At 40.0% G+C, this 26,505-nt stretch overlaps 2 protein-coding genes across 4 annotated transcripts in view; one reads left to right on the top strand and one right to left on the bottom strand.

Annotated features, from left to right (window-relative positions):
* adcy3a (adenylate cyclase 3a) overlaps positions 1-6,779 on the bottom strand; it is a 40,236-nt gene extending 33,457 nt beyond the window's left edge. For both annotated transcript variants that reach the window (XM_041943013.1, XM_041943014.1), the window contains exons 1-3: positions 6,613-6,779; positions 4,537-5,751; positions 1,526-1,675 (exon numbers count right to left, since the gene is read on the bottom strand). In XM_041943013.1, the coding sequence (XP_041798947.1) occupies positions 1,526-1,675; positions 4,537-5,211 (825 nt within the window). In that variant the 5' untranslated portion in view covers positions 5,212-5,751; positions 6,613-6,779. The remainder of the gene's footprint in view (positions 1-1,525; positions 1,676-4,536; positions 5,752-6,612) is intronic.
* Positions 6,780-11,336: 4,557 nt separating this feature from the next.
* preb (prolactin regulatory element binding) lies at positions 11,337-25,383 on the top strand. 2 transcript variants are annotated; one of them, XM_041943030.1, is made up of 10 exons: positions 11,337-11,485; positions 12,996-13,179; positions 15,106-15,301; positions 19,412-19,665; positions 21,183-21,263; positions 21,366-21,493; positions 21,612-21,785; positions 23,205-23,277; positions 23,376-23,535; positions 24,302-25,383. In XM_041943030.1, the coding sequence occupies exons 2-10, from the start codon at positions 13,045-13,047 to the stop codon at positions 24,394-24,396; spliced, it is 1,296 nt and encodes a 431-aa protein (XP_041798964.1). In that variant the 5' UTR covers positions 11,337-11,485; positions 12,996-13,044; the 3' UTR covers positions 24,397-25,383. The 2 variants fall into 2 exon arrangements, with proteins under 2 accessions (XP_041798964.1, XP_041798963.1); XM_041943029.1 differs by having other exon boundaries at positions 15,106-15,304.
* Positions 25,384-26,505: the final 1,122 nt, after the last annotated feature.

Here is a 26,505-nt window from a genome sequence, read left to right as displayed (position 1 = left end):
TCTCTCTCTCTCTGTCTCCCTCTTCTATACTACACTAAACTGTACTATACTGCAGATGCAACATGTGATCTCTTTGATAGGTGGTTCACATATGAGGATGGCCACCAGTTCAACCATGCTCACTTTCCTGATTATGTCTTATTTTTAGGTAACCCTGTCTCATAAGGGAAACTGAAATAAATTTGGCCAAAGTTACCATGGAACATGTCCCTCCAGACAAGCTTAGTCCTGCTCGTAATTAACGAATCCTGCCATGGTGAAGGGATGACCGGGCCTACACTGTCTCTGATTGGCTTACCCTGATATCCTTACCCTAACCATAACCAATCCTCACTCCTCATGCCTAAACCTAACCAACCCAACTAATGAATTCAATCAGTACTAGCCAGTCAGAGGCAGAGATGGGCAGGTCATCCCTTCACCATAGCAGGATTCAGAATTCAGCATTCTGGTCAAGCTAGTTTCCAGATTTAGCTTCATATCTGCCATGTGTTCCAGAATTTGGGCTTCAGCTAACTCTGCACTAGTGGTTGACTGATTAAATCATTGGTCAATTAATTGGGCCGATGTCTGGCATTTAGAAATTACCTGCATCAGCCAAAGTCTGCACTCACAAGGCTGATTAAACAAAAATGTTTGCAGACAAGTCAGAGACAGTACACATTTTTGTGAATAATACATTAGTGCATAAATGTTCATTGGGATCAAGAGATGCTGCACTAACATTACTTATTTATTTTTTATGTACTTATCTAAGTTTAAGAATTGTTGTTCTCATGCATAGTCAAGGGTTTCTCCTCCTTCATTCTAAACCAAAACCAGTGATGTCAGCTGCAAGGTCTGTGTTGTGGAGTGCTCTGTAGTGCATTTGGACTCCTCTGTTGCTCAATAAAGGTGAAACAGCCGTTGTACATTTATGTAAACATGTAAAAAGTCCTGTTGGCAAGGTTAGCACCAGCACTATCTAGGCCATATCTGTCATTGCACAAAATCTACTAATGTAAACAAAAGATATAACGGTGCACACTCTCACCTGTCATCATAAGCCACAAACTCAGTTCTCCCTGTCTACATGTCCACATTGTAAACAGAGTTTCTGAGTATCTTCACCTTGGAAAGCTCCATTTTCAGTACACAGTAGTGTGTAGGACAAAAGGCCAAAAACATAAATCAAAGTGAAAAACACAGAACACCCTTGTGCGTGTGGACTGGGCATTAGAAACAAAGCTGCTACCTGCTGATAAATGCTGTTGTTAGGTTGTGTCAGTGCAGCAATTGTGTCTTATTTGTTATCATTATTGAATTGTTGTATTTTATCTGGTGCAAAAATAACCACATATCAGCATTATATATCATCGGCCGCCCTGGTCTCTCAATATTGTCATCTTCATAGGCTGTTGAAACACCCATGAGTCAACCATTCCAAGACACATTAAGATCACACTGACTCTGTTCGGACTCTGGCACAAAAGTGAAAATGTTCCCCTAACCTCACACATAAACACAGAATGTTGTACTGTTTGACCTGTTGCTGGCTCTGTTCCTCCAGGTTGAGTTTGACCTCCAGTGACTGTCTTGCTTCCAGAAAGGCCTTCCGATGCTTCCTGTCAGCCATGTAGTACGACATGACGCCCACGGTGATGGCACAGACATAAATAACAATGTTGGCCAGCAGCTTAAAAACAAGAAAGAACAGTTATGGATCAATATTTAACGAATGCATGCACTATGAAGGCACAACATGGCACTACAGAAAGTTTTCATGGAGTTTTAAAAGAAGTTTTAACAGAAATCTTTCCAACATTCACAAAGTGAATAGTTAAGTTTCCATCCAAATTTGGAGCAAATTTGAATAAAATTTCCATAAAAGCATGAAAGCATAAGAGCAAGAGAAAACGCTAATGAGTGTGTGTTTCCATCTACTACTGTTATGTCAACATTAAGAGTTAGTTCATGATAATTGGTGATGCTAACTCTCTCACAATGAGATGACAACATTTAAAAGAGCTCCAGTCAAAGCACAAAGGGCAAAAAGCCATGTGGAAAACACGATGGAAATATGGGATTTTTGTCTTAATGTGAGGAAGGTTACAGTCTCCTCATCAGCCCACTCAGATCTGATGTTTTGGTTACCATTTTCTGTCTCTTCAATGGAGCTGAATCTTCAGTGATCTATTGATCTGTGATCTATTTGCTCAGTCTGTTTCCACTGCATTTTGTCATGTCGTTTTTATCAATACACCTACCTTTCCACCTCTAACATAAAAACTAATATTCATTCATTCATTGTCATGTCACATTTCTTATACAGCACCTTTAAAACTTCAGCTTATCTTGTTAGCCACAAATGAGAACTGATGAAATGGTTAGCACTGTTATTGTTCAGTGCCTTTCCAGTGTATTGCTAGCTTTAAGTGTGCATTTGTATGATAAAGACCATGGACTGTACTGCTCCATCAGCAGTAAAGGAGGTAATAGTAAAACAAGGGTTTTATAATAGTGACTGCTGCACTGGATGCAAACATGTTATGTGATTACCTAAAACCTCAAACACCTAACCCTGATTTCTAAAAGTAATCTGGTTTCTTGTGTGCATGCAAACATTTTGATGGTTTGTTATTTGGATCCTCTGAGTGCATTAAATTCAGATGGGGTGTCTGACCTTTTACTGAAGAACCTCTCAAGGATAAAAGCTGCACAGTGATGAGGCAGACTGAAGCTTATTAACAACCAAACACTATGAGTGAGAGAGCTGTAAACAATCATGAAATGTCAGTGTCCAGTGACTGCAGAGCACAGCGACCACTCCAGATACGTATTACAACTGTTTGACAGCATGCAAAGTCTCAGTGTTTCTGCTTCCCATTAAGACTTTTCTGCAGCCATTGTTTCTTTTCCTGCTCAGTATAAACACTTTAGAAAAGTCCTTTTACACTCTGTGATATCTATTTTCATACATACAGGCTTATTGATCACGATTAGATTCAGTATTATTATAAGATGCTTTCAGATGGGAAGCACTTGGAGACTTGCAGTGATGTCTGTCATTCAGTGTGTGTTAATGGTAATGAAAGAACATGTCACCACACCAACAGTGTGGCTAACTGATGTGTTTTAATAGTTTTTCAACAACAATGGAGGTTTACAGGTAAGAGAAATAAAATCTATTAAGCTTTGGATGCATGTATGCATGCCACCGTACAAAAGCATTTTTTAAATGTGCAATATAAACACAATTTAGCATAATATCATTATTATTGATGCATAAGGCCACATCTCTCATTTTTGTCCCCCAATATAAAGATCAGTCAGTGTCAGTGGTTTGAAAGGTGTGTTGAGGAGTGCAGAATGTTTTTTACAGGATCTGGTTAGTGCAAACGTTTTATTTTTTGCCAAAATTTAAATGAGACATGAAGAATAAAGTGATCATGACGAAAAATCACAATGACGGAAGGATTTGCTCAAGGACTGTATGAAAATCCCACGATTATTTCTGTTTTTACAGTTTCTGCCAATGATACATGGTGTAATTTAGGCATTTTTTTTAAAAAGAGAACATGGCTTTCAAACCCACTGACAGGTTTTGGGGTTCAAGGCCCCCAGTGGTACTCTAAGCTCTGTGATTTCACTATAGGTAGATTTTCCCTACCTGCTGTGGAAGATGGGATATGAAATCAATTACTCAGTACATAAAGGCAATGCTGTTGGCAGAACAGAGGTCAGAGTGAGTGCTGACTGAACTAACGCCTCATGCTTACAGGCTGCTCACATCTCACTTTAATGTGAGTCCCAGTTAAGTCTGAGATAACAGCACTAATGATGTCACAGTTAAGTTGCATTGCACTGTACAGCAAGGGTGTCTACTATTTGTCCACCACATTTATATCAATAATGGGACGCAAAATAAAGGAAATATCCCTCAACAGCATTACAAACTACAAATGAGTACAGAGCACTGCCAAGCACAAAATTCTCATGTAAATGTCTGGTCAAATCCTTAATTTTGCTGACTTATTCTTTGATAAGATAGTTCCTTTTGAGAACTTTGGCTTCAATTACTAAAAATGTTTTTTTAATTTTTTTTAAGTAAGGAATCAAAAAAAAGTATTGATAAAGAACTTTGAGTTGACCAAGGTCTCAAGGTCGAGAATTAATTGTCTGACTGTCTAAACTTTGAGTTCAACGTGAATGGTGCTCTAGGTGCTTTAGTATCAATACCAAAACTCGGGTATCATATGTGGAATAACAATTCCCTATCTTAGACTGTAGTCCCAGTGTGCCCTTTGGATATCCTGAGGCAGCAGTTTGATTGGTTGTCAGTTTGAAAACATTAGCCTCTGGAAACTGAAAACAATTGTGGTTGATTTTTGTCCTACTGCATCTGTGAACCTATTTTTGTGTTCAAATTCCAAAAGAATTCTAGAAGCTTGATGAGGTCTGGCTACATGAGATTACACACATCTAAAGAAATGCATTTCAGGACAGCCATATGCCTGTCCCTCCATCTCACTTTCCTTCATCTCTTCCTTCTCTTACCTGTCTGACAAGTGCTGACCCCTTGATGTCCTCCTGCTGCTGCTGGGCAATGGTGACGCCCAGAACCAGGGTGTGGACCCCGCAAGACACAGTAGTGATGAGCACAATGGGTGTCAGCCTTAGAGGCAGAGTCAGGAAAAAGGAGAAGCTGAAGAAAGCCTGCCAGCCCACTGTGTCACTGGCCTGGTGGAAGCGGGCATAGTTCAGACCCAGATAGCAGAATATCTGAGCTGCTATGAGCACCCACAGGGCGTATGGCACCACCCGTCTCGAGATGCGGTCTGGCAGCAGTCCGAAGCGGCACAGCAAGTAGAGGATAATATCTGCTGCCAGTCCCACTGATGCCACTAAAACAGAAGCCAGCTTGTCAGTGGTGTAGACCACCGCACACATGACGATGATGTAGCTGTCGAAGAGAGCGGCAAACACGACGAGTACCAGCAGGGTTTCATGTCTCTGCCGTCTGAAATAGGTCTGGTAGAGGTTCTCCAGAGACTCGGGCGCGAAGGTGAGGCGCATGAATCGAGGCAGGCAGAGGCAGCATCCCGAGCTCCGAACTGTGACCTCATGTGTTCGGCCAACCGCCTGCCCAGGGTCAGAGGGCAGTGTGACGGAGCAGTCCGCTGAATACTCAACAGAGTACTCTGGTTCTGAAAAGGCTCGGTTCCGAGGCATGGTGACCACACAGAGCTTCTGCTGCCTGCCTTCTTCTTTCAATGAATAAGTAGAGAGGTGTTTATCGTCTGACAGAAGTAAGCAAAACGCTGAGATGACTCTCAGGTATACATCATCTGCTTGTTTCCCTGAGAGCCCACATATGTGGCATGAATCACAGCAGTGTGTTGACTGTCAGGACCTGTACACTGTAGAGATGTCTTCTTACATAGCTGCATCCACGGTCACTCCATCGAATGCTGTCATTTGACTCCGGTACTCCTGTGTCACATGCACAGATCAAGCACGCCCACACTTCTTTAGCAACGTGATTCAAAGAATGTAGACCTCTTGTTTCCTCATTCAGCTTTATAAACGTGACTGTTTCATCAGCTCCCGTCCACCTTTGTGCTCCACAGTTGTACACCATGTCAGAGGGGTTGAATTCATCAACACTGGATCAACTAAGTTCATGTTTCTATGACTTCCTCTGTTTCCATCACTCCTCTGGGTTGGACAGCATTTTGCATTTTGGCCTTTCATAGTCCCACCTCACATGGCCTGAACAAAGAGGAACACATGATGAAGAAACCATGGCTTAATCTCTCAACACACAGAGGCATTTATTTTCCATTCAACAAGAGCACAGTCCCTAATTCCTGCACCTGTTGGCCACTCTCTCCTCTCACCAACATCATCCATGTCAAAAACTAGCTGTTCTTTACTTTTCATTTTAAGGCATACCCACCAAACATTGCTTGATGACATTTTAACAGTTGTCCCTAGCATCGACATATCCCTTCACTGAGGTGACTGGCCGCTGGCTGAGTGGAATAAATTCAAGCTGGAAATTTGAAGTTGGTATGTCATATGCATGCCGAACTGAAAAGGGACACCTATCCTTTGAAAAATGCATGAGCAATATTTTCAAGGTTTTGCACTTCTGCCGATAAAGCAAGGCAACCTTAAATCGGCAGATTTCTCTCGATACGGGGCCAGACTCTGCTGTAGGCCTACCTAGCTACATGTTGCGCTTTGTCACATACACAGGTTGTAAAGGCACATTGAAAACACCACGCTCATGTCCAAAGACATTTACACTTTCACAGTAACGACATGTCAAGGCTGCACATTGTTCGAGCGCTCTCAGGTCATACGGAGGACCAACGACACTCACTTTGTCGTCCAATAAACATATGTGAATGGATTCTTTAGCATCTCTAGGAGTGTTTTTTTGTTTTTGTTTTGTTTTTTTTGACTGACACTGATCTGAATCTCTTTTTTTACTTCGGATCTTTCTGTCCAGTTGCAGTGTCTGATGTCTAATTTCCATTCATCTGCTGTACTGTGGAAGCTGGCATTTTATCCCCTTTCTTTCTCCGATGCTGTGAAAATCTGCACTGATGCATCCTCATCACTTACCGTGTGTAAAGCTGGATTTTTCCTTTGAGCGCAAACGTTATTCCCTTTATTGAGACGTGGGTGTCCTCAGTCCGCCTGAAACACGGCAGCCATATATTTAAAACATATATTCAACCCATGAAATTAAAAAATGGCTTAATGAGAGCCTCCTCGACGGGGAGAGACACCACCGCCTCGGTCCTTCACGGTCTTGGGTGTTTTCCGCAGAAGACAGTGAACAGCTTCACAGGCAAGCCGCACGTGTTAATACACAACATTTCCGGTCACTTTCAAAGTAAAGTGGACATGTGAATTACCATTTACAAGTACTTTAAAGGGAATCGGTACATTTGAATTAGGCCTACCATTTTGTTGTGAAATGCTCTTTTACATAATATAGCAAGATGGACACCACGGGTAGTTTCGATGGACATATAGTGATTTAATCTTTTATCATTCTCTTATGACCTATAGTAGTGGCTGGAGCTTGCTCAGTTGTTGTGGCCATGATGTAATAACAAATGAGCTCTGTCCATAACTATTGAGCAAACTTCATCCACTGGTAGGGTGGGGGTCTTCTCAGCACAGGTCTATGTAATGTACCTCTCAGTGTACTTTGTTAATAGCCTCTGTTTTATAGCTCTATCAACAGCTCTCTGTTTTGCATAATTTCAGTGAAAAACTGTTCCTTCACGTAATCACTATAAAACCACAGTTAATGCTCAAGACATGTGTTGCTTGACATTAAGCTCAAAGAAAGTCAACCCTGCGCAGACGGCATGGATAAATTTGATATCCTATAAAAAATCTTAACACTTAGGTGTTTCTATCCAAAGAAGCTCACTATCGTGCTTTTATTTTGAAGGTTGATGTGGACAAGCTTCCGTATTTACTCCAGCGTGTTCTGTCTAACTTTAGCAGCCAGCTTTCAATTTCCACATTTTCTCCCTCAGTGTCTCCGCCCCCTTCAACCATCACCTCCTCTTTCCATCCATCCTTCTGAAGGTTAGAATGGAACAAGAAGTAATCTGTGATCAAGATTGCTTGTCGTTATGGATATAGCTAAGTAGGAGAATACATTATTAATACATGCGTAATACCAAAGTGTAGATGAAAAACAGCAGCTTTTCATCTTATATATTGGCTGTGATAGCCCCTGGTGGCTGTCACTGCCACTCCACTCTTAGGTGACGGATTCCTAATTTCAAGTCATTTCTGAGTTAATGTGTTTACTGCAAGAAAGTTGAATTAGTCCTGGGTACACATATTTAAACACACAATAAGATAATTAATTAGGAGTATACTTATAATGTACTTTTCTACCTTAGTGACAAAGGACTTCATAAGTTCACTCTGATTTTTTACTCACTCACTAACACACACACGACCCATGCCAGGTGTTTGACTGGTAGAACTGGTCAGGGACATTTTCACATGAGATGTTTAACACATTTTTTGAGACATTTGTAGACCGACGGTATGGTTATCATCGTGAGGATGGCAAACGAAAGCAAAATATAAGACGGGTGTTCTTCCACTACAAGCCTCCAGAACAGCATCAATGTACCTTAGCATTGATTCTACAAGTCTCTGGACCTCTGCTGGAGGGATGAACAACATTATTCCTGTTCTCTCATTTGGTGTTTTGATGATGGTGGCGAAGAGCGATGTCTGAAATATCACTCCAAAATCTCCTGTAGGTGTTCATTGGGCTGAGATTTGCATACTATGAAGGTCATAGCAAGTGATTCACATCAGTTTTGTACTCATCAAACCATTTTTATAAGCTTTAAAGACTTTTTCAAAGCCATATTTTCCCCATGTGATTTTGATCCAAAATTATGGTCACTGTTTTGGGGATTTATTGACACCTAAGTCAAGTGTTCCAGAGCCATATGAATCTTGTCTTAACTTACAAAAAATAAAACCTCACTTATAAGCAACCATGAAATGAAGCCAAATGTGTGGTTAAATGAAAAACAACAAACAAACAAAAAAAAACCCCACCCCTTCCTGGGCTGTCATTAGGCTTTGCTTTAGATTGTCAATATCTGGAAAAAATGGCAGTTCTAGACATCTGGTCAGATTTCTAAATAAATAACCTAAAATTTATTTCCAAATAAGTATGACTGCTTGCCAGCATGTAACTGACCTGGCTGAATCAGTTCCACGGTGGCTGTAGCCAGACTTAAACCTTGTAGTGAAACCTGAGCTTGAAAGATAGTGTGGCTGCACAATGCTGTAAAACACCTGCAGTGCATTTGTGTGTCTACATGGGACCTGTCTGACACCAAATCCCTTCATTGGCACTGCTGTGCCTGTATTGATTATTCCACTGAAACCCTGCTGTGAACCTCTGATCATTACGCAATTGGCCATTGATCAGAAACATTTCATCAGCATCATCTCCCAGTTTCAGTGTCCCAAACCAACTGTCATGGTTACGTGGCAAAAACACAGAAACACACACACTACATTATGTGCTTGTGGATTCATAGATTGACCACCTGATAGGAACACATTGCCTTCAGTCTGGGGAATCATTCCGAATTTAACTTCTCAGCCATGCTGTAGTCTAAATAGAATTGGCAGGTTTGTGGATACATCATCAGTAATTTATTTACGGCTTGATGTTAGTGTGTGAGATTGACTACAGAACAGCCTGCCCTATAATCAATAAACTGTATGCTTCAACATGAGGAGACACAACTACTGATGGTGAAGACAGGTCATGTATTGGATTAAATCACGCTGCATCAGGTTTGTGTTTGAGAAGAGAAATGCTGGAGTAGTTTAACAATTTCATCAGGTTTTTGTCTCATTTACTTATTGATAAGTCATATTTCATCATGCTTGTGCTGACATATAACCAAATTAGATTAGATACATTAAAACACGCATTCTAATCCATACCTGACTCTGGTGGAAGCATGAACAATTTTCCGAAGAGCAACTTAAATTTTTGCACTGCCAAAAAGATGTAATGATTCTTCTTCACTTTAACATCAGAGAAAATTTGGGGCATTATCTCACTAACATCTGCATCCTGGAGTGACGTAACATTTGTGAATGTGTTAATTAACATGCCCTGTGTAAATGTTGTATTTGTATACAGAGGTGTGGACTGTAGCCACCTGGAATCAAGTGACTTGAATCATTGATCTTACAACTTAAGACTTGACTTTCATACCAGTGACTTGTTTCTTCACTTGGAATTTAGTCTTTTGACTTGGAATGACTTGATGTTCTCCCAAAGCATATAGATTCAAAGTTATCTTATTAAAAGAATTATAGTGGTTAGTGATTCAACTCTTTGTTTTCAGATACATATGGTACCCTGAATCAATCCAATGGCAGCTATGTTGCTGAGTAGGAGTGTTTGTCAGTGCAGAGCGGCAGACAGAAAGCAGATGATCAGATTATCATCTTCAGATGTTAAGACTCTGATGTGATCAACAAAAACAGACTGCAACACGAGAAACATTCAGCAACACACAACACACCTGATCAATTTCAATTTTAAATATGATAATGATTATTTTCAATGTAATAAACATGCTGACTTTATTCATTGGACAAAAGAAGAAATATAACAGTTATTTTTAAAGATTTTATTTTCAATCCTATTTTAGTCAAGACAATTATGTCAAAGACATTTTATAGAGACTAGGTCAGTGCATCACTTATCATCACTTTAACCTCTTCCTCTGTTAACTAAAATCTGTAACAAATGTGACATTAGCACTCAAATATGTTAATGAATGGCCACAGAAGGATTTACATTATACTTTATATAAGTATATATCACTCTCCCCACATAAACATTATATTAAAATATACATGAAAGTCATCATTGTATATAAATCTACTTCTGATGTACACAAAAGCCACGTCAGGGAGTTTTAAAAAACCACACACAAATGCAGTGACATTCACACATGATGAGCAGTTTGTAAATGCAGGTTCAACAGTTTCTATTTAAATGCAGAAACTTGCAATTTTTTTTTATGATGATGATGATGTTAATTGCAAATACTGTTAAACTGAGCAGACATTTGTAGATTTCTACAACATTTATTTAAAAGAAATATTTGTGTGTGCATTAGAAATACATTTGTGAATCTTACTTTTTTCTATGTGGGTTTGTTTTATATTTATATATAACAGGAAGTATTCTATGTGCATTGAAAAATATATAGAGTCTATATAAATCCCAAAAAACATTTGCGAATCCTTCTGTATGCATTCATGAATATTGAGACCGATCTGATTCCCTACTCTAAATCTGGAGAAAGCATTCTTATATGCATTTACTATAGGGTATTTTGACTAAGGCCTATTTGAACCCTAACCTTAACCCTATCCACGACTCGGGTGGTTTTGTATTTATTTGTCAAATCCATGTCTGACAAATGTGAATAAGCTCTGCATTATAATGACAAGTCTGGCAAAAGGTTGATAGTTGTAAATGGAAGGGGAACTTAGAGTAAGAAGAAACTGAAATTGTTCTTGACACACGCTCAATTGTATATATTACAGTAGGTAATTCGACCGAAAACTTTCTGTATTGATATTTAAACTGACAGTAGTACTCCCTTTCCTTCGCACACAGCACTATTGACCCCACCTAAGCCACCGCAGAGTTTTAAGAGGAAAAACAATAAGTCTAATAGTCTTATAGTGACGTCATGACGCAGGGTACGTAACGTACGTTATGCACGCTGCTGACGTGTAGGTAGGGAAGTGGCTGTCCAGCTGTCTATAGCCGCTACCTCTTTGCTCTTCATCTTCATCATAAGCCTTTGCCATTAACAACCCACTATGAAGTCATCTAACAAACTACTTAGATATCTGGTAAAATAACAACGGAAGAGAAACAGGGCGAAGTGCACAGGTAGGGGACTTTAAATCACCGGCGTGAGCTGTTGCAGCTAAACGATATTGGCGTGTTGTTGACACGTTAACGTTAGCTTCACTTAGCGGTTGCGAGATAACGTTTGCGTTTTCTTACGTTACTGCCGAAAACAGAAAGGGGTTTTAGTCATACCTGTCACCATTTGTACTTACTCCATGACGGTTATGTCAGCTGCTAAGTCCCAATGTTAGTCAAAGTGTAGTATAAACGCAAATGCAGCCAGCTTCGATGACTAACGTCAAGTTAACGCTAACGTGACGTTCAGAAAGCACTAGAAAAGAAAGTACAAAGCTGAGCAATCAGCTGCAGTCACTACGCTGACATGAGCCGAGGCAAACCCAGTCATCAGTTTAAGAGATCAGTTTGTTGTGGCTAAATTGAAGCCATTGTTAAAACCAGATCGGTTCTTAACTAAGTCTCCGGGCGACTGCTAGCTCAAAGAGGGGTAGCTAGCAGTGGCACATCCTGTGACAGGCTCAGTTGCCAGCTGCTGCACCTGCAGAGATGCCGACGACATGCCGACATGGCTCTATCTGCATTCTGATGTTATTTCAGGGTTTTGACTTAGTCAGGATGTGCAAAATCCACATTTATTACAATGTGGTTACCACAATGTGGTTATACTACACTCATTCTCAAATTTGTCTTTCAAATGTGAAGATAATTAATCGTGGATGTCAAATTGGGTCAAGTTAAAGTCAATCAATTAAAGTGTGTTCTGACTACAATTTGATTCATATCGCAGTTTATGTTTCGATGTTGAGGAAAGAAATAAATGGCTTGAGTATTGCTTGATGTCAAAACAGTGACAAAATCAGTGATAGGTCACTAGCAACAGCGGCATCTGCCGTGGGAGGTCAGTGGCAGTTTTTTGATACTCTCACCCCTTATATTTTGTCCCACTAATCAGCAGGCATGGGCCCCTCTAAGTAGCTGCCTAGCACTCTGAAAGTAAGCAGAGCCTTTTTTAGGTAGTTGTTTCCTCAGGTTGTAATCTAATTAAGAAATGTCAGTTAACAGGAATGGTGGAGGTCAAGCTGAGGTGTGGAAGACCAAGAAAATTTTATGAGAAAACTGCTCAAACGATGGCCAGCAAGGCAAATCTAACCCTCCCATTCAGTGTAGACATTTAGGAAAATAGCATTGATCGACTGTGTGGTGACACTTGCACAATTATGAGCTTCATGGAAGAGTCATCAGAAGAAAAGCTGCAGTTAGCTTTATTCTTGTGGGGATTTAACCATTTTAATGCCAGGGCTCACCTATGCACGTGCAAATGTTCCACTCATGCAAGATCCAACCCCCCTTGCCACCCAAGACCATTGTGATTGGTTAAAAGAAATACAAACGACACTGAGTGTTTGCCCATGTGCCCTCAAGAAACAACCCTAAACATACCTCTTCCAGGGGTTTGACATCCTTATTGCACCCCAAGCAGTTGGAGGACAGAGGCTGTCACAGATAAACTTACACTCTGTGTTTTCCACAGGTTTGGTTGAATGTTTTATGAAGAAGTGTGAGTGACTTGCACTACAAAAATGGGGAAGAGGAGGATGCCAGATCTGTACAGAGCCCCTTTTCCTCTATATTCCATTAAAGTGGACCCTAAAACGGGGCTGGTGATCACAGCAGGAGGAGGAGGGGCTTCAAAAACAGGCATAAAGAATGCTGTGGTAAGTACTTAGGATCAAGGCAACACATTCTGTATTTGGTTGTCCTGTGTGCATGTGGTTGTGTTGTGTGTATTTGGCTGCTTTGTGTGTATTTGGTGCTGACCAATAAATCATATTTTCATTGTCATCACAAAACACAGCCCAAAAAACTGCTGGAAGTGCAATGAATAAGACAAATAATTTATTATCAGTGTCAGAAGTTACCCCCTCCAAACACAAAATGTAGGTAAATTTTTCCTTTAGCGAGTAAATCTTGGAAGACTATCCACCTCAGTAGCAGGTAAATGTTTGTACCAAAATATTAATGTCCTTAAAAAACTATGCTTTTTGCTACATTTTGATATAAATTCAATGAGCATGCTGCTTCTCTCCTGTGCTTTCAGAGATGGACACTTACACACAGGCACTTCATGGTGCATTCCAGTGCACCTTGTAAACTCTGTACTTTGTACAGCAAAGTACTTGGGCGCTGACAGGGACTTCGTGGTGCATTCAAGTGCCCCTTCTAAACTCAGAAATGCTTACTAAAATGGCCATGAAGAGTGTTTAAAATAAGAACGTTTCTATTTCTTTTCTCATTTTTGTTTGTTGAAATGCATAGTTCTACATCTACAATTACTTTTTTTGTTCTTTCACGACAGCATTTTTTAATAATTAGATACTACAATCATAGCAATATTCCATTCATTTCTATATCGGCAAATAGTGAATACTCAATATCAGCAATTTCCATGTAGGGATCAATAATGTTTTCTGAATCTGAATGAGTATCCAATTGCTATCAGAAAACTCATCCATATTAGGTCCCCAAGAACCTCTGTGATAATTTTCAACTTGTTTTACTGCAGTATTTTTTAATATTCAGATGCTAAATTCAGAACAATATCCCATTAAGTGGTGCGAGGATATTTAAAAAATCACATACAAAATTAAATAAAATTGTTATCAGCAAACTCCACAACATTCTTGTATAACAGTTACCAAGTACCTCTGTGATCATTTTCAAGTTATTTTACTGCAGCATTATGGAATCATTAAATGCTAAAATCATACTGAATATGTAAGCATTTTGTCCAGTAAAAAATATACTTAGCCTGTGGATTTTTTTTCAGCTACTAATTCCCATCGCCAGTGACACAAAAAGTTAATGTCATACACATGCATTCACACCCAGCATGTGAACATTTTACCTATCACATGGAGCCAGGGACACATGGCTGTGCATTCACAACATTTGGCCAATCAGGTGAAGCCCCAGCTAGCCGTCATCTACCCTCAGATTAATTGGTGTCAATTTGGTGTCAACTGTGTGTTAGCTAGCATTGTATTTATGTGCAAGTTGTTCAATAAAAGCATTTTTGAAATAATTGAACTAATTACTTAATTTCAGTGGACATAGGCTTTTAAATGTCTGGGGTCTATATTAACAGTGTTCCTGTCCTGCAGAAAGACATAGGAACTGTGTCGCTAATATGCACGCTTCAATATTTGCTTACTATTTAGAAGTGATTTTGTCATGGCAGTATTTTACAACGTTATTGCACATTGCAGATTTTCCTCTTATTGTACAGGCCTGATTGGTTGTATAATGTGTATTCGGCTGTGTTGTGGTTGTGTGTATTCGGCAGTGTTGTGGTTGTGTGTATTAGGTTGTGTTTCGTGTGTTTGGCTGTGTTATGTTTATTTAGTTGTGGGTTTTTGCAGTTGTGTTGTGTTTATTCCGCTGTGTTGTGCATGTTAGATGTGTTTTTGTCTGTATTTTGATATCTTCTCGTTTTTTGAAACATTTTTTCTGAATCCTAGTCAACTTACACTGTCAACACTAGAACATGTTTAGTCTAAGTGTATAAATGGAAACCTGAATTATATGCATCATGATAGTGTTTAAACAAACAGCAGTGGCAGACTTGTGACTGTGTGTTTCAGCACTTCCTGGATCTGCAGCTGGTTGGAGAACACCAGTACAGTGCCAGTCTACTTCACTCTCATGATACTGACACACGTGCCACCATGAACATGGCTGTAGGTGATGGTGTGATTGCTGCAGGACAGGACGGGACCTGTTGTGTGATGAGGTTTAAACACTGCACACAGAAAGAAGGAGGCAAAGCTGAAGCAAAAGGTGGTGAGTCTTATCTACAACCTGAAATGTATCTGCTGTCTTACAACACTGATTCCAAAAATGTTTGCTGTGTAAAACATTAGTTAATTTAAACACAAGATACTTGTGCTCAAAAAGAGGATTCATTCTCAGTGAAGAACCTTGGAGCTCTAATCTGCCTCTATACATGCCAAAGAGCAGTGATTCCTAACACGTCTCTGGGGGTCATCAGGTGGAAACCTCCCTTCAACAGTGTTTCGCCTACTTAGTCCCACTACACCTCCAGGAGGTTAGGCAGTGAACTCCGGCGTCCCAGAGTCACCCCCCCTAGTGCCAGTTCACACTGCTCCTACACAATCCAAACAGCACTGCCACGTTCAACTGACCCAGAGATGCTCCAGGTAGTGGCCAGTACCGATGCTACCATTTAACTTTTGCTAATGCTAATGCTAACCGCTAAGAAGAACAGAAGAAGACAATACAGTTCTGATGCTACCATTTAGCTAATGTTACGTGCTAACCGCTACCTGCTAGGAGGAACAGAAGAAGACAATAAAGCTAGATTCACCTATACTGTTAATGTTAACTGCTAGCTACCAATACTAACTGCTAAGATACTATCATACTCTCACCGCTTTAGCTATTGTTAGCTGCTACAATGCTACCACAGGCCTAGATGCCACATGTAACTGCCGATTGCCACACTACCATCATCTACACCTGCCTCTCACCAACTGCACCAAAAAAGCGGGGTGGGAATACAAACCCTGGTTCGGGTAGGGGGTAGAAAATAAAGAGGTAGAGTCAAAAGATGAAAGTAGGGATTGGATACAGACCCTTGTTCGGGTAGGGGGTGGAAAATTTAGAGGGTGCTGAAGGTGGAGGCCTAAACCACAGACTAGATTTAATAGCCTCTTCTACCATTTCCTTCAAAAAGCAAATAAAGCAGGAAAACAAACCCTAACATTTCCTTCAAGAAGCAAACAAAACAGGAAAACAACCAAAAAGATCAAAAAACAAGCCAACTCTGTATCTTACAACGCAAACGCACCTGAACAGGCCGCATGGTCCCAAAGAGAGACTCTAGCTGGCCACACCCCCACCTTATCTAAACTTCCTCTTCCTGGTTCTCTTCCTATTGGCAGAGCGAGAAGATGGGGCGGGGAAAGCAGAGCAGAGGAGGGGTGTCTTGTTCAGACTTTAACCTCTTCTCTCGCCGGGTTAGGCATGCATGTCCTCTTAATACAGCCTTCCTCCATATTCCACAGGTCCCTCCAACTAAGTTTCCTCTTCTCAACACCTTCCCAATTCAACCATTGTCCCTGTTTGGCTTGACCAACTGCTTTTGCCCCCCTTAAGAACTCCTCCTGCCTACGCACCTGTTCCACTACAAGCTTTCTTTTCTCCTTTAGACCTGCTTTATTCCACACTGGTTTGCCTGGGCCAAGCCCCAAGCCTCCCCGGCCAAATTGAACATTTCCTACTATTTCTGCATGCCTAAGAGCTGCCTCTGCCTCCTGCACTGCTGCCCTTGGGTTCCATTTCCTCCCCCCAGAAGGATTCGGAACCACATTGCTAACTAACATGTCCTTACTCCCAGATAATAAAAGTTCTGTCCTAACCTTAGTGCATTTAAACTCCTCTGTTAGACTGGATACTGGCAGCTGAAGCATTCCTTTCCCATACAAAGCTACATTGCTTAAGCACCTGGGAGCACCCAACCATTTTCTAATATAAGAGCTAACTAGCCTTTCCATTCTCTCTGCTACAGATAATGGGACTTCATATACTGACATTGGCCACATTAACCTAGGATACAAGCCAAACTGCAAGCACCACAACCTCAGTTTTCCTGGGAGCCCTGATTTATCTATTCTCTCCAGCCCTTCTCCAACATCCTTTCTAAATTGCACAACCTGTTCAACATCATTCAGGTCCACATTGTACCACCGTCCTAGACTCTTGACTGATTTCTCCCTAATTGTTGGGATTTCCTCACCATCTATAGCAAACTTCCTATCACTTACTTTCCCTCTGTATATTGAAATACTCCTTGACTTACTAGGCTTAATCTTCATACTAGCCCACTTGAGATTCTGATTGACTTTATCTAACAACCTCCTTGTACATGGCACTGTTGAAGTTAGCAGTGTCATATCATCCATATAAGCCCTAATTGGTGGAAGACGCATTCCATTCTGCCGTCTCTCCCCACCTACGACCCACTTGGAAGCCCTAATAATTACCTCCATAGCCATTGTGAAAGCTAGCGGGGAAACTGTACATCCTGCCATAATACCAACCGCCAATCTTTGCCAGCCTGTTGTGAGCTCTGCGCTACTTGGATCATTGGTAACAGGTGGTTGTATCATGATTGGATATGAAAGGAGCATCCCTCCGTCATTCTCAAGCAAGGATGGGGCAAAGATCACCACTTTGTGAAGCACATGATTGTGTAATGGATTTTACTACTACTTTACTACTACTACTACTACTACTACTACGACTACTCAGGAACACTGAGTCAGTAAACACATTTCATTTGCAAATGATTGCATTTTGTTGTTATTTACATTTTATACAGCATCCCAGCTTTCTTTGGAATCATGGTTGTAAAATGGACATAAAAATATGTTCCATATGTTGCATATGCATATGTTGTTGTGTACTACGAGTGCGTCTTTATTACCCATAATAACTTAATTTTGTAATGTGCTGTTATTAACTAGGTTTGAATGAATTAAGCTGATATCTGGTGATGGTTGAGGAGATTTTATCTCTCTTGATATTTTCAAAATGTGTTTTCACTTTGAGGCAGCACTAATGACAGTCAGTGTCTGAGTGAGTGTTTCTATAATTTACTGAGCTAACGTAACAGTGTGTATTTGTTGTATTCTAAATATACATTGTAAACATACTGCTCGTATATATACAGAGTGGTGTAATGTTACCCTGAGCTGCAGTGATGGAGACTTTAAAATGGAATCTTCATTAATCTTTAAAAAAACTGTCCGAGTGGACGCATGGTTGTGCAGAAAATGCTTCTTCAATCTCTGACATATATATTATGAAAAGTAAGGTAGTCTTACTGATAAAATAAAAGGATATATAAAGTTCCTCTGCACTCTTTTAACTGCATAGTGTACTTTTGTCAATTTTGGGATCCTGTAAGAACGAACAGTTTTTAGGGGTTTTGATCTGATCCTCTGAAGTGAAACTGCTTAGCCATGAAGCATAGATTACCATGGTAATCCACCCCTGTTACCATGGTGTTCTAGCCCAGTTAAATATGAGACAGCTTAGAGGTGAACTCAAAGACAGCTGGAAAAAACACAAATCTCACTTCATACAGCACCTCAATCAAATGTTACATGTTTTTACTACATTAAATTTGAATATTTTCTTCTTTTTCCAGTGACTTTAGACACTGGTAGTGCTGTATTAAGTGCTGCATGATGAAGGTGAATTTTCGTTTAATGTTTTGTAAAATCTGCCATTGTATAGTACATTTCCACTATCACAGCTCAGTGGAAGGCAAGCTTGTGAAATGAAGATTTTCTGTAACGCAAATGAAATGTCTACAGAAATTTTTGGTTATCAGATTAGGGAATATTCTTAAAGCTTTTGTGTTCTGAGTGACTTTAACCTCACACTGGTAAGCAATAATGCATTATATATGTCTAGGGCTTTTATTGTGAAAGGTAGAAACGGAGTGTGTGAATCCTTAATGTGTTTGGCAGTGTCTGAAGCAGTAAAGAGTTATGTCATCGTGGTTTACACTACTTTTTTTTTATTTTCCTCAGTATTTCTACACTGTTAAACCTATTACACAGAGAAAAACACATGTATGCCTAAGTTAGATGTTGAAAACATTCACTCTCTACACATTGTTTTCTCGCTGCCTCTCTATGCCATTGCTGGCCTCTTTGTGCTACTGGGTGAGCTCACAGAATAGTCTGTCACTGCACCGCAGCCCTCATTTGCTCTTCAGAGGCAGACCAATTGGCAAAATAAAATCGCACGCACGCACGCACACACACATCTAAACCTGTGTCTTATTTCATAACCCTTCCCTGTGTTTCCTGTTCAGATGTCTTTGTTATCCAGTAAAAATTTGTGTCGTCTGTGCAGTACGGAACAGTGTGCAGCAGGGTGATGCCAGGCGAAGAGCTGGAAAAGGGGATAAAGGAGGACAGGATGGAGTCGCAGCATCTGGAGATGTGTCTGACATGAAAGATGAGACAGCTCGCATTTCTGTGATTGGTATGGCTGAAGTGCAGTCAGATCTGAATCCTCAGGACCCACTCCAGAAGGTGGTCAGGTTCAGTCCTGACCTGAGCCTTCTGCTGACAGGAGGCACAGATGGACACATCCGTGTTTGGGAGGTAAACACTGTCTAGAAGTTCTTTTCTCAGACCAGCCATGCATGTAAGACTTCAGTTTGATCCCTTTGGGAGACTACGACACTGGCTTTGAACTTCAGTATGGATGCAAAGTGAAAGTCAATATGTGATAGCTAGCTGGTGGAAATGCTTCTAACTGTGGAGTCCTGCTTTCTTATCATGTTCAGCATTCCTTACACTGGCCTTAGCCACACCAAAGTCCTTCCTAGTGCTGAAACCATAAGGTGAGAAATCCATTAGTCAGTCTACATGAAATTAGTGACACATTTTGAGAAGTAATTAAAAGTCCAGAAAACAACTATTTTTATTTTCAGGTGATTATACACTAATGAAAACATAACTGGATGTTATATTACATTTCTGCCAATAGGTTCCCCTAAATCCTACACACTGGACCTTTCATAATTCAAGTAAAAAGATAAAAAGTAATATTAGCTGGTTATAGTCTTTCAAATGTAAAATATTTCTGACATCTCTAGTTTTGATGAAAATGTTCTGTTTGCTTATGTAGTATGGAAGCCTATAGTGGACTATATTAAAATGATGATGTAAACTTGAAAATTGAATTCCACAAAAGTATTCAAATTTTCCACATGTCTCATTTGAGTACAGATGAAATGAATATGCAGTAATCCAGTTTGCATTTTCATTTTCACATGGTTGTGAGGGCATTTTATGACCATGTCTTGGTAATTTAAACATTTAAGATTTGAATTAACATTTTCCACTGTACATCAGTGTACGACTTTTAAATTTAAATATCAGCTTTTCCATTCAATATAAACGCACACTAATCAGCTATTAGTTGTATATTTTTGGCCTTTCAACTGTGGACACTTTTCCTGTTATCTCACTTCTGGAAATGATTATGTTTTTTTTTTAATCGTTGATCTTATTTTTATAGTTTTGGCTCTCTGTCCTATTTATTAAATAGCGTAGAGTTCAAGGGGTACAATGACTCTGTCAGACACAGTTTAAAAAGGAGTGCACAGGGTGACTGTGTAAGCCCCTTGACAGTTTTAGTGTCCCCTTTATGAAAATGATGGTGTAGACTAAATGTATTACATAAACTCTCCATTACCTTTTGCAGGCTAACTGACCTCTTTGTTCAGCTGATTCAATGAAACTTGACTAGACTGGAGATTTTGGGTGTGTTCACTGTTAAAGTGATTTACTTAATAACTTAGTTTAAGTGGGATTTCTTGGGCTTTGTTGGACTATACTGTTAAGAAGTTTCTACTGCACTGCTGATGCTTAATTCCAGGTATCAGCCATGTAATTGGTGAAATAAAAAGTTATCACAAACAATGTAATCATAACCAATAAGAATATATAATGAGGAAACTGCAAAAATACATAGATGCGAGCTTGATCATTGTATTGTTTTTTTTAAGTTGTTGTTCAGCTTAACAAGCAGGGTGCATATAATAAACTTTATGCTGGACTGGACCAACGCACTGATGCCTGACTTTGATTGTAAGTTCCTGACTCTTCTACAGTTTCCATCCATGAAGAAGAAGTTTGACTTCAAAGCACATGAAGGGGAGATAGAAGACTTGGATATGAGTCCAGGGAACAAGGTGAAACACTGATACCTTTTGGTGTGGATATTTAATGTAAATAGTTACAGTATTGTTGATTCATTAGTAATGAGCAGTAAGTTGTGTTGTGTTCTCATGCAGCACTTAGTGACTGTTGGCCGGGACTTCGCCTGCAGTGTATGGAGTGGCAGCCAGTTGGCTATGGGTCTTCAATGGCTTGAAACCATGCCTCAAATACCTGAGAGGACTTATCGATATATGGCTTGCAGGTTAAAAAAAAAGTCCCAAAATGCAAAACTTTGTTCTATCAAAGAGCATCCCAGCTGTTCACCATGCCGTATCCATTTGGATGATGTGACAGTGACTATACATCGTTGTATTTTTCAGGTTTGGAAAGGTAGAAGACCAAAAAGACACCCTGAGGCTTTACACAGTCCAGATCCCCCATAAACGAGACAGAAAACCTCCTCCTTGCCACCTCACCAAGTGGGACGGAAAGAGCTTCCTGCCCATGCTGACGGCTCCCTGCGGTACTGAGGTCATCTCCACTCTGGCTGTCAGGTAACTCATAGGTTTACATTATAACATGGTAACCATGGATCTTAAGAGACTAGCCTTAGACATGAGGAATGTCAGGTTTGGTCAGGACTGTCTTATGGCCCAGGCTCTATCTATCTATCTGTCTATCTATCTATCTATCTATCTATCTGTCTATCTGTCTATCTGTCTTTCTGTCTTTCTGTCTTTCTGTCTATCTGTCTGTCTGTCTGTCTTCTTTCTTTCTTTCTTTCTTTCTTTCTTTCTTTCTTTCAATTGGATGCAACCTCACTCTGTATTGAGTGAACATGGCAGGATTGCCGCCACGACAGGCACCAGAGACCTTACGGCCACAGCTCCAACATGGTCCATTCGGACTCAATGTCTCCAACCTCCCTCGGGATTTGGTCAAAGCTCTCCCGGAGGTGCGAGTTGAAAACCCCTCTGACAGAGGGTTCCGCCAGACGTTCCCAACAGACCCTATCTATCCATTTGGGTCTTCCAAGTCTGTCCAGCTTTATCCTCTGCCAGCGGATCCAACTCACCACCAGGTGGTGATCAGCTGACAGCTCAGCCCCTCTCTTCACCAGAGTGTTCAAGACATACGGCCGAAGGTCAGATGACACGACCAGGAAGTCAATCATTGACCTCTGGCCTAGAGTGTCCTGGTGCCACGTGCACTGATCGACACCCTTATGCTTGAACATGGTGTTCGTTATGGACAAACTGTGACTAGCACAGAAGTCCAATAACAGAACACCACAGCCGGAGCACTTTCCAGCGCCCCTCCCAGAAGAGCGTGAACTCCACACTGCTGCTCGGCCCATAGGCTGAAACAACAGTGAGACACCTATCCCTGACCCGCAGGCGACCCTCTCGTTCATTAAACTAGTAGCAGTGTTAAATGCATTATAATAATTATATATATATATATAATAATTAAAGTGTGTTGTGTTAGCAAAGCTACTCTTAAAACTTCAAAGTAGAAATAAAAGGTTTCGTCAAGGGTTAGTACTATTGAAACTGGAACACAGAATATCACATGTGGACTTACCAATTGCAGTTCAAACCTGTTGTAGCCTACCTAATCTAACCATTGAGTAGACTGTATAGTGCCTAAAGAAAAATAGAGTCCCAAATTATTAAGAACCCAATTGCAAGCAAAGTTGTAGTTCAGTAATGATCTACGGTAGTATTCTGCACTGTCATACAACACTGTCGGAACATCAAGTAAATCTAATTTCAATTAAATGAATAATTTTTCTTCTTCTTGCTCCAAAACTATTGAATTGTACTGTTTCTGTGCTACAATAGCCATAATTTAAGCAAAGAAGAAAAACATCAATATGAAAGGTGAATTCATCTTTTGAAAGGACTTCTTAGAATAAAAACGTCAAATTTCTTGCAACATTCAGGTGATAACTTCGACCTTCTCTTTGACAGTGACTCTGGTACATTTCTTGGCCTTGGAACCGTGACAGGATCAGTGGCTATCTACATCACTTTCTCCTTACAGGTAAAGACAGTGTAGACACACATCTCAAATCAACAGGTACATAAATGAGCCAAGCCTCAATGTGTATGATAACTTGGTCTTACTTTTTGTCTGTGTAGAAGCTGTATTATGTACAAGAGTCCCATGGCATTGTTGTGACAGACCTGGCCTTCCTGCCTCACTCGCTGAAAGGCAAAAATATCAAAGGGAATAATGAAACAGCCATGTTGAGTGTAGCTGTGGACAGCCGCTGTCAAGTACATGCAGTCCCCAACCGACGTAAGTCCTGTATCATCATCCAATGAACAGACTAATGTGGAAAGCTACCGAGTTCATTATTTTCTTCAACTTCCCTGTCATTTGATGTCATTTTACAATCCTGATTCCAAAAAAGCTGGGACGCTGTATAAAACATTAATTTAACACGATGCATCATTTTTACAATGTCTTCCCAAGCCCATGTAGAAATATCCTTAATAATAATGAAGTGGTGAACCTTGCCCCTTCCTTGGCTCTGAATAACTTTTTGAGGATGCCCCTTTGATTTCCAGTCGTGATACTATCACAAATTAATCGGTTACCCTGTTCCAAACAAAATTCAGAATAAACATATGTAAAAAAATCAATGAAGTTAATGACACAAAACATTAAATACATTCTCTTTGTCCTGTTTTCAATTAAATATATTAAATAAATGTCAAATGATCACATTCTGTTTTATTTATGTTTTACACAGTGTCCCAACTCTTTTGGAATCAGGGTAATATATATCCAGCTGGTGTTTATAGAAAACATGTGTCATTTAAAAGTGGAGTGAGTTATTTTGGATAAAAATTGTTGATTGCCATCTCTCCTCCCTCACAATGCGATTACACATGAGCATGGCCGATTTACTGTACCTCTTGCTTGACAGAAAGCAACACTGAAAACATTAAATGGCAGGGAAATCAAGACAAGTAAGGATCTCAGTGGCTTTCTAGCCATGTATCAAAACCCTAGACCCTCTCATCTTATCTTTTGTCCTTTTCTTTTGCATTTTCTCTAGGATCCTTTCCTATCTGGCTGGTGCTGTTCTTCTGTGGCCTCATGGTGGTGGGAGTCCTCCTCCTCCTACAGCACCTCTTTCCTGGCTTTATTTAAATCATACAAGTCTTGTCACAGGTTAGGATTGATGGAGATTGGACACATCTTCACTTGACTTACTTTGCCACCGTAAACATCAGCAGTCCTGAGTCTAACAAACCTTCTCGGGTGGTTTGCAGCCAAACCTTCTCACAGTGCTGCACCACAGTTCCCAGCTGAGCCTATGAAGACTCTAAACAATTTTTATGGCACCCTGACATTGTCCCTCCTCAGTTCGTACTCAGGGTTGTTCCTCTCAGACTCTGTAAAACCAGTGGAATCGAACCAGGTTACACTGGGATTTTATTTGCTTTGATCTCTATCAATTATTCTTAATCTTTTTTGGATTCTTGTTGAAGGGCTCAGGTTGATGAATGTTTAAAGGATGGGATCCTTTTATTGACATATTTAAGGAACATTAATGTAAAAATATATGTATGGCACTTAATGTGTCAGATTTTGTTTTGTGTTTACACATAAACACTTTGAAGTCGGCAGTCTCTTTGAAAAACTGCAGAGAGCAGACAGTTTACCATCATCTGATAAAGGGCTGCAAGTGAAGCTAAAATGGTAAGCATGTTAAAACATCCATTAGTCTCAGTATGTTGGATATTTAAAATCAGACATAGAGCTACATGTTTTGACATTAGAAGGGGTTGCCCACTGTTACGTGAATATTTAAACGCAAAACATCTTCTACAAATGTAGAATTGCAATATTTTTTACAAGAAAACAGACATGGGAAAATATGATTGAAGTTTCCATAAGCCTATAAGAAACAGGGAGTCTATTTAAACATAAAGAAAATCTTATTTTTACAGGAGCGAAAGCTTGTTTTCCCTTCTTATATCAAATACATTGTCACCTTGAATTTTATTTTAACATTCTGACTACAAATATGATGCCCAGTAGATGTACAAAAATGTGATTTTTTTTTTTTAAATGATGCCCATATTATTGTAGCAAATTTGGTGTAGTGGTACAAGAAATAAAATGTTAATAAGAAGGTAACTAAAACAGTTTTGGCCTTTTTATGCTTCATGATCTTGACACTCTATCGTGTGTGTGTGTGTGTGTGTGTGTGTGTGTGTGTGTGTGTGTGTGTGTGTGTGTGTGTGTCTGTGTCTGTGTCTGTGTCTGTGTGTGTGTGTGTGTGTCTGTGAGTGTGTGTGTCTGTGAGAGAGAGAGAGAGAGAATGCGTGCATCAATATACAACCCTGTTTCCAAAAAAGTTGGTACACTGTGCAAAACGGAAACAGAAACAGAATGTGAAACATCGAAACCCCATATTTAATTGAAAATCGCACAAAGACAATGTATAAAATTTGAAAATGAGAAATTTTATTGTTTTTTGAAAATTCTAAAATCATTTCATTTCAGCAACACGGATAAAAAAAGTTGGGACAGTGGCAACAAAAGACTGGAAAAGTTGTGAAATGCTAAAAGAAAATACCTGGTGAAGCATCTCACAGTTAATTAAGTTAACTGGCAACAGGTTAGTAACATGATTGGAAATAAAAAGAGCCTCCCAGAGAGGTTCAGTCTGTCTGAAGTAAATATGGGAAGGGGTTCACCACTGTGACAAATAGTGCAACAGTTTAAGAGTAATGTTTTGCAAAGTAAAATTGCCAAAAATTTGGGGATTTAGTTTTGTGCAGTACACAATGTCATTAAAAGATTCAAAGAATCTGAAGAAATCTCTACACGAGAGACAAGGCTGAAACCGATTAGAACCCAAGCAGCTGGGAAACCATGGAGGCTGGGTAGAAGGAGTCCTGAGATGAAGCCCACGGTTCACTACCAACCACTTCATGTTTCTAACAACTTCTCCCTACTTGTTACACACCCGCTGAGAGACCAGCTCTGATTTTTGAAAGCTCTATTTTGAGAAACATGAAGTTAGTGACACCAACGACCAGAGCTGGCGACGTTGAATCAAATTTGAAACTGCTGGCTAAGGATAAGCGTAAATTGTTAATCACGTAATGACACCAGATTACGCCAAGTGGAGGTCTAAATGAAAGTTTATTCTGTGTGTACATATGCAAAGACAAAGTCAGGCTCCACAGTTTTCTCTGGGCCCCCTGCCAAATCTGACATGTTTAGCCACATGTCAGTATTCAACTG

The sequence above is a fragment of the Chelmon rostratus genome, chromosome 8 (assembly GCF_017976325.1).
Source record: "Chelmon rostratus isolate fCheRos1 chromosome 8, fCheRos1.pri, whole genome shotgun sequence".
In the NCBI taxonomy this organism is placed as follows: Eukaryota; Metazoa; Chordata; class Actinopteri; order Chaetodontiformes; family Chaetodontidae; genus Chelmon; species Chelmon rostratus.
Note: the sequence above shows the minus strand (reverse complement) of the source record. Positions and strands in the feature narration are given on the sequence as shown.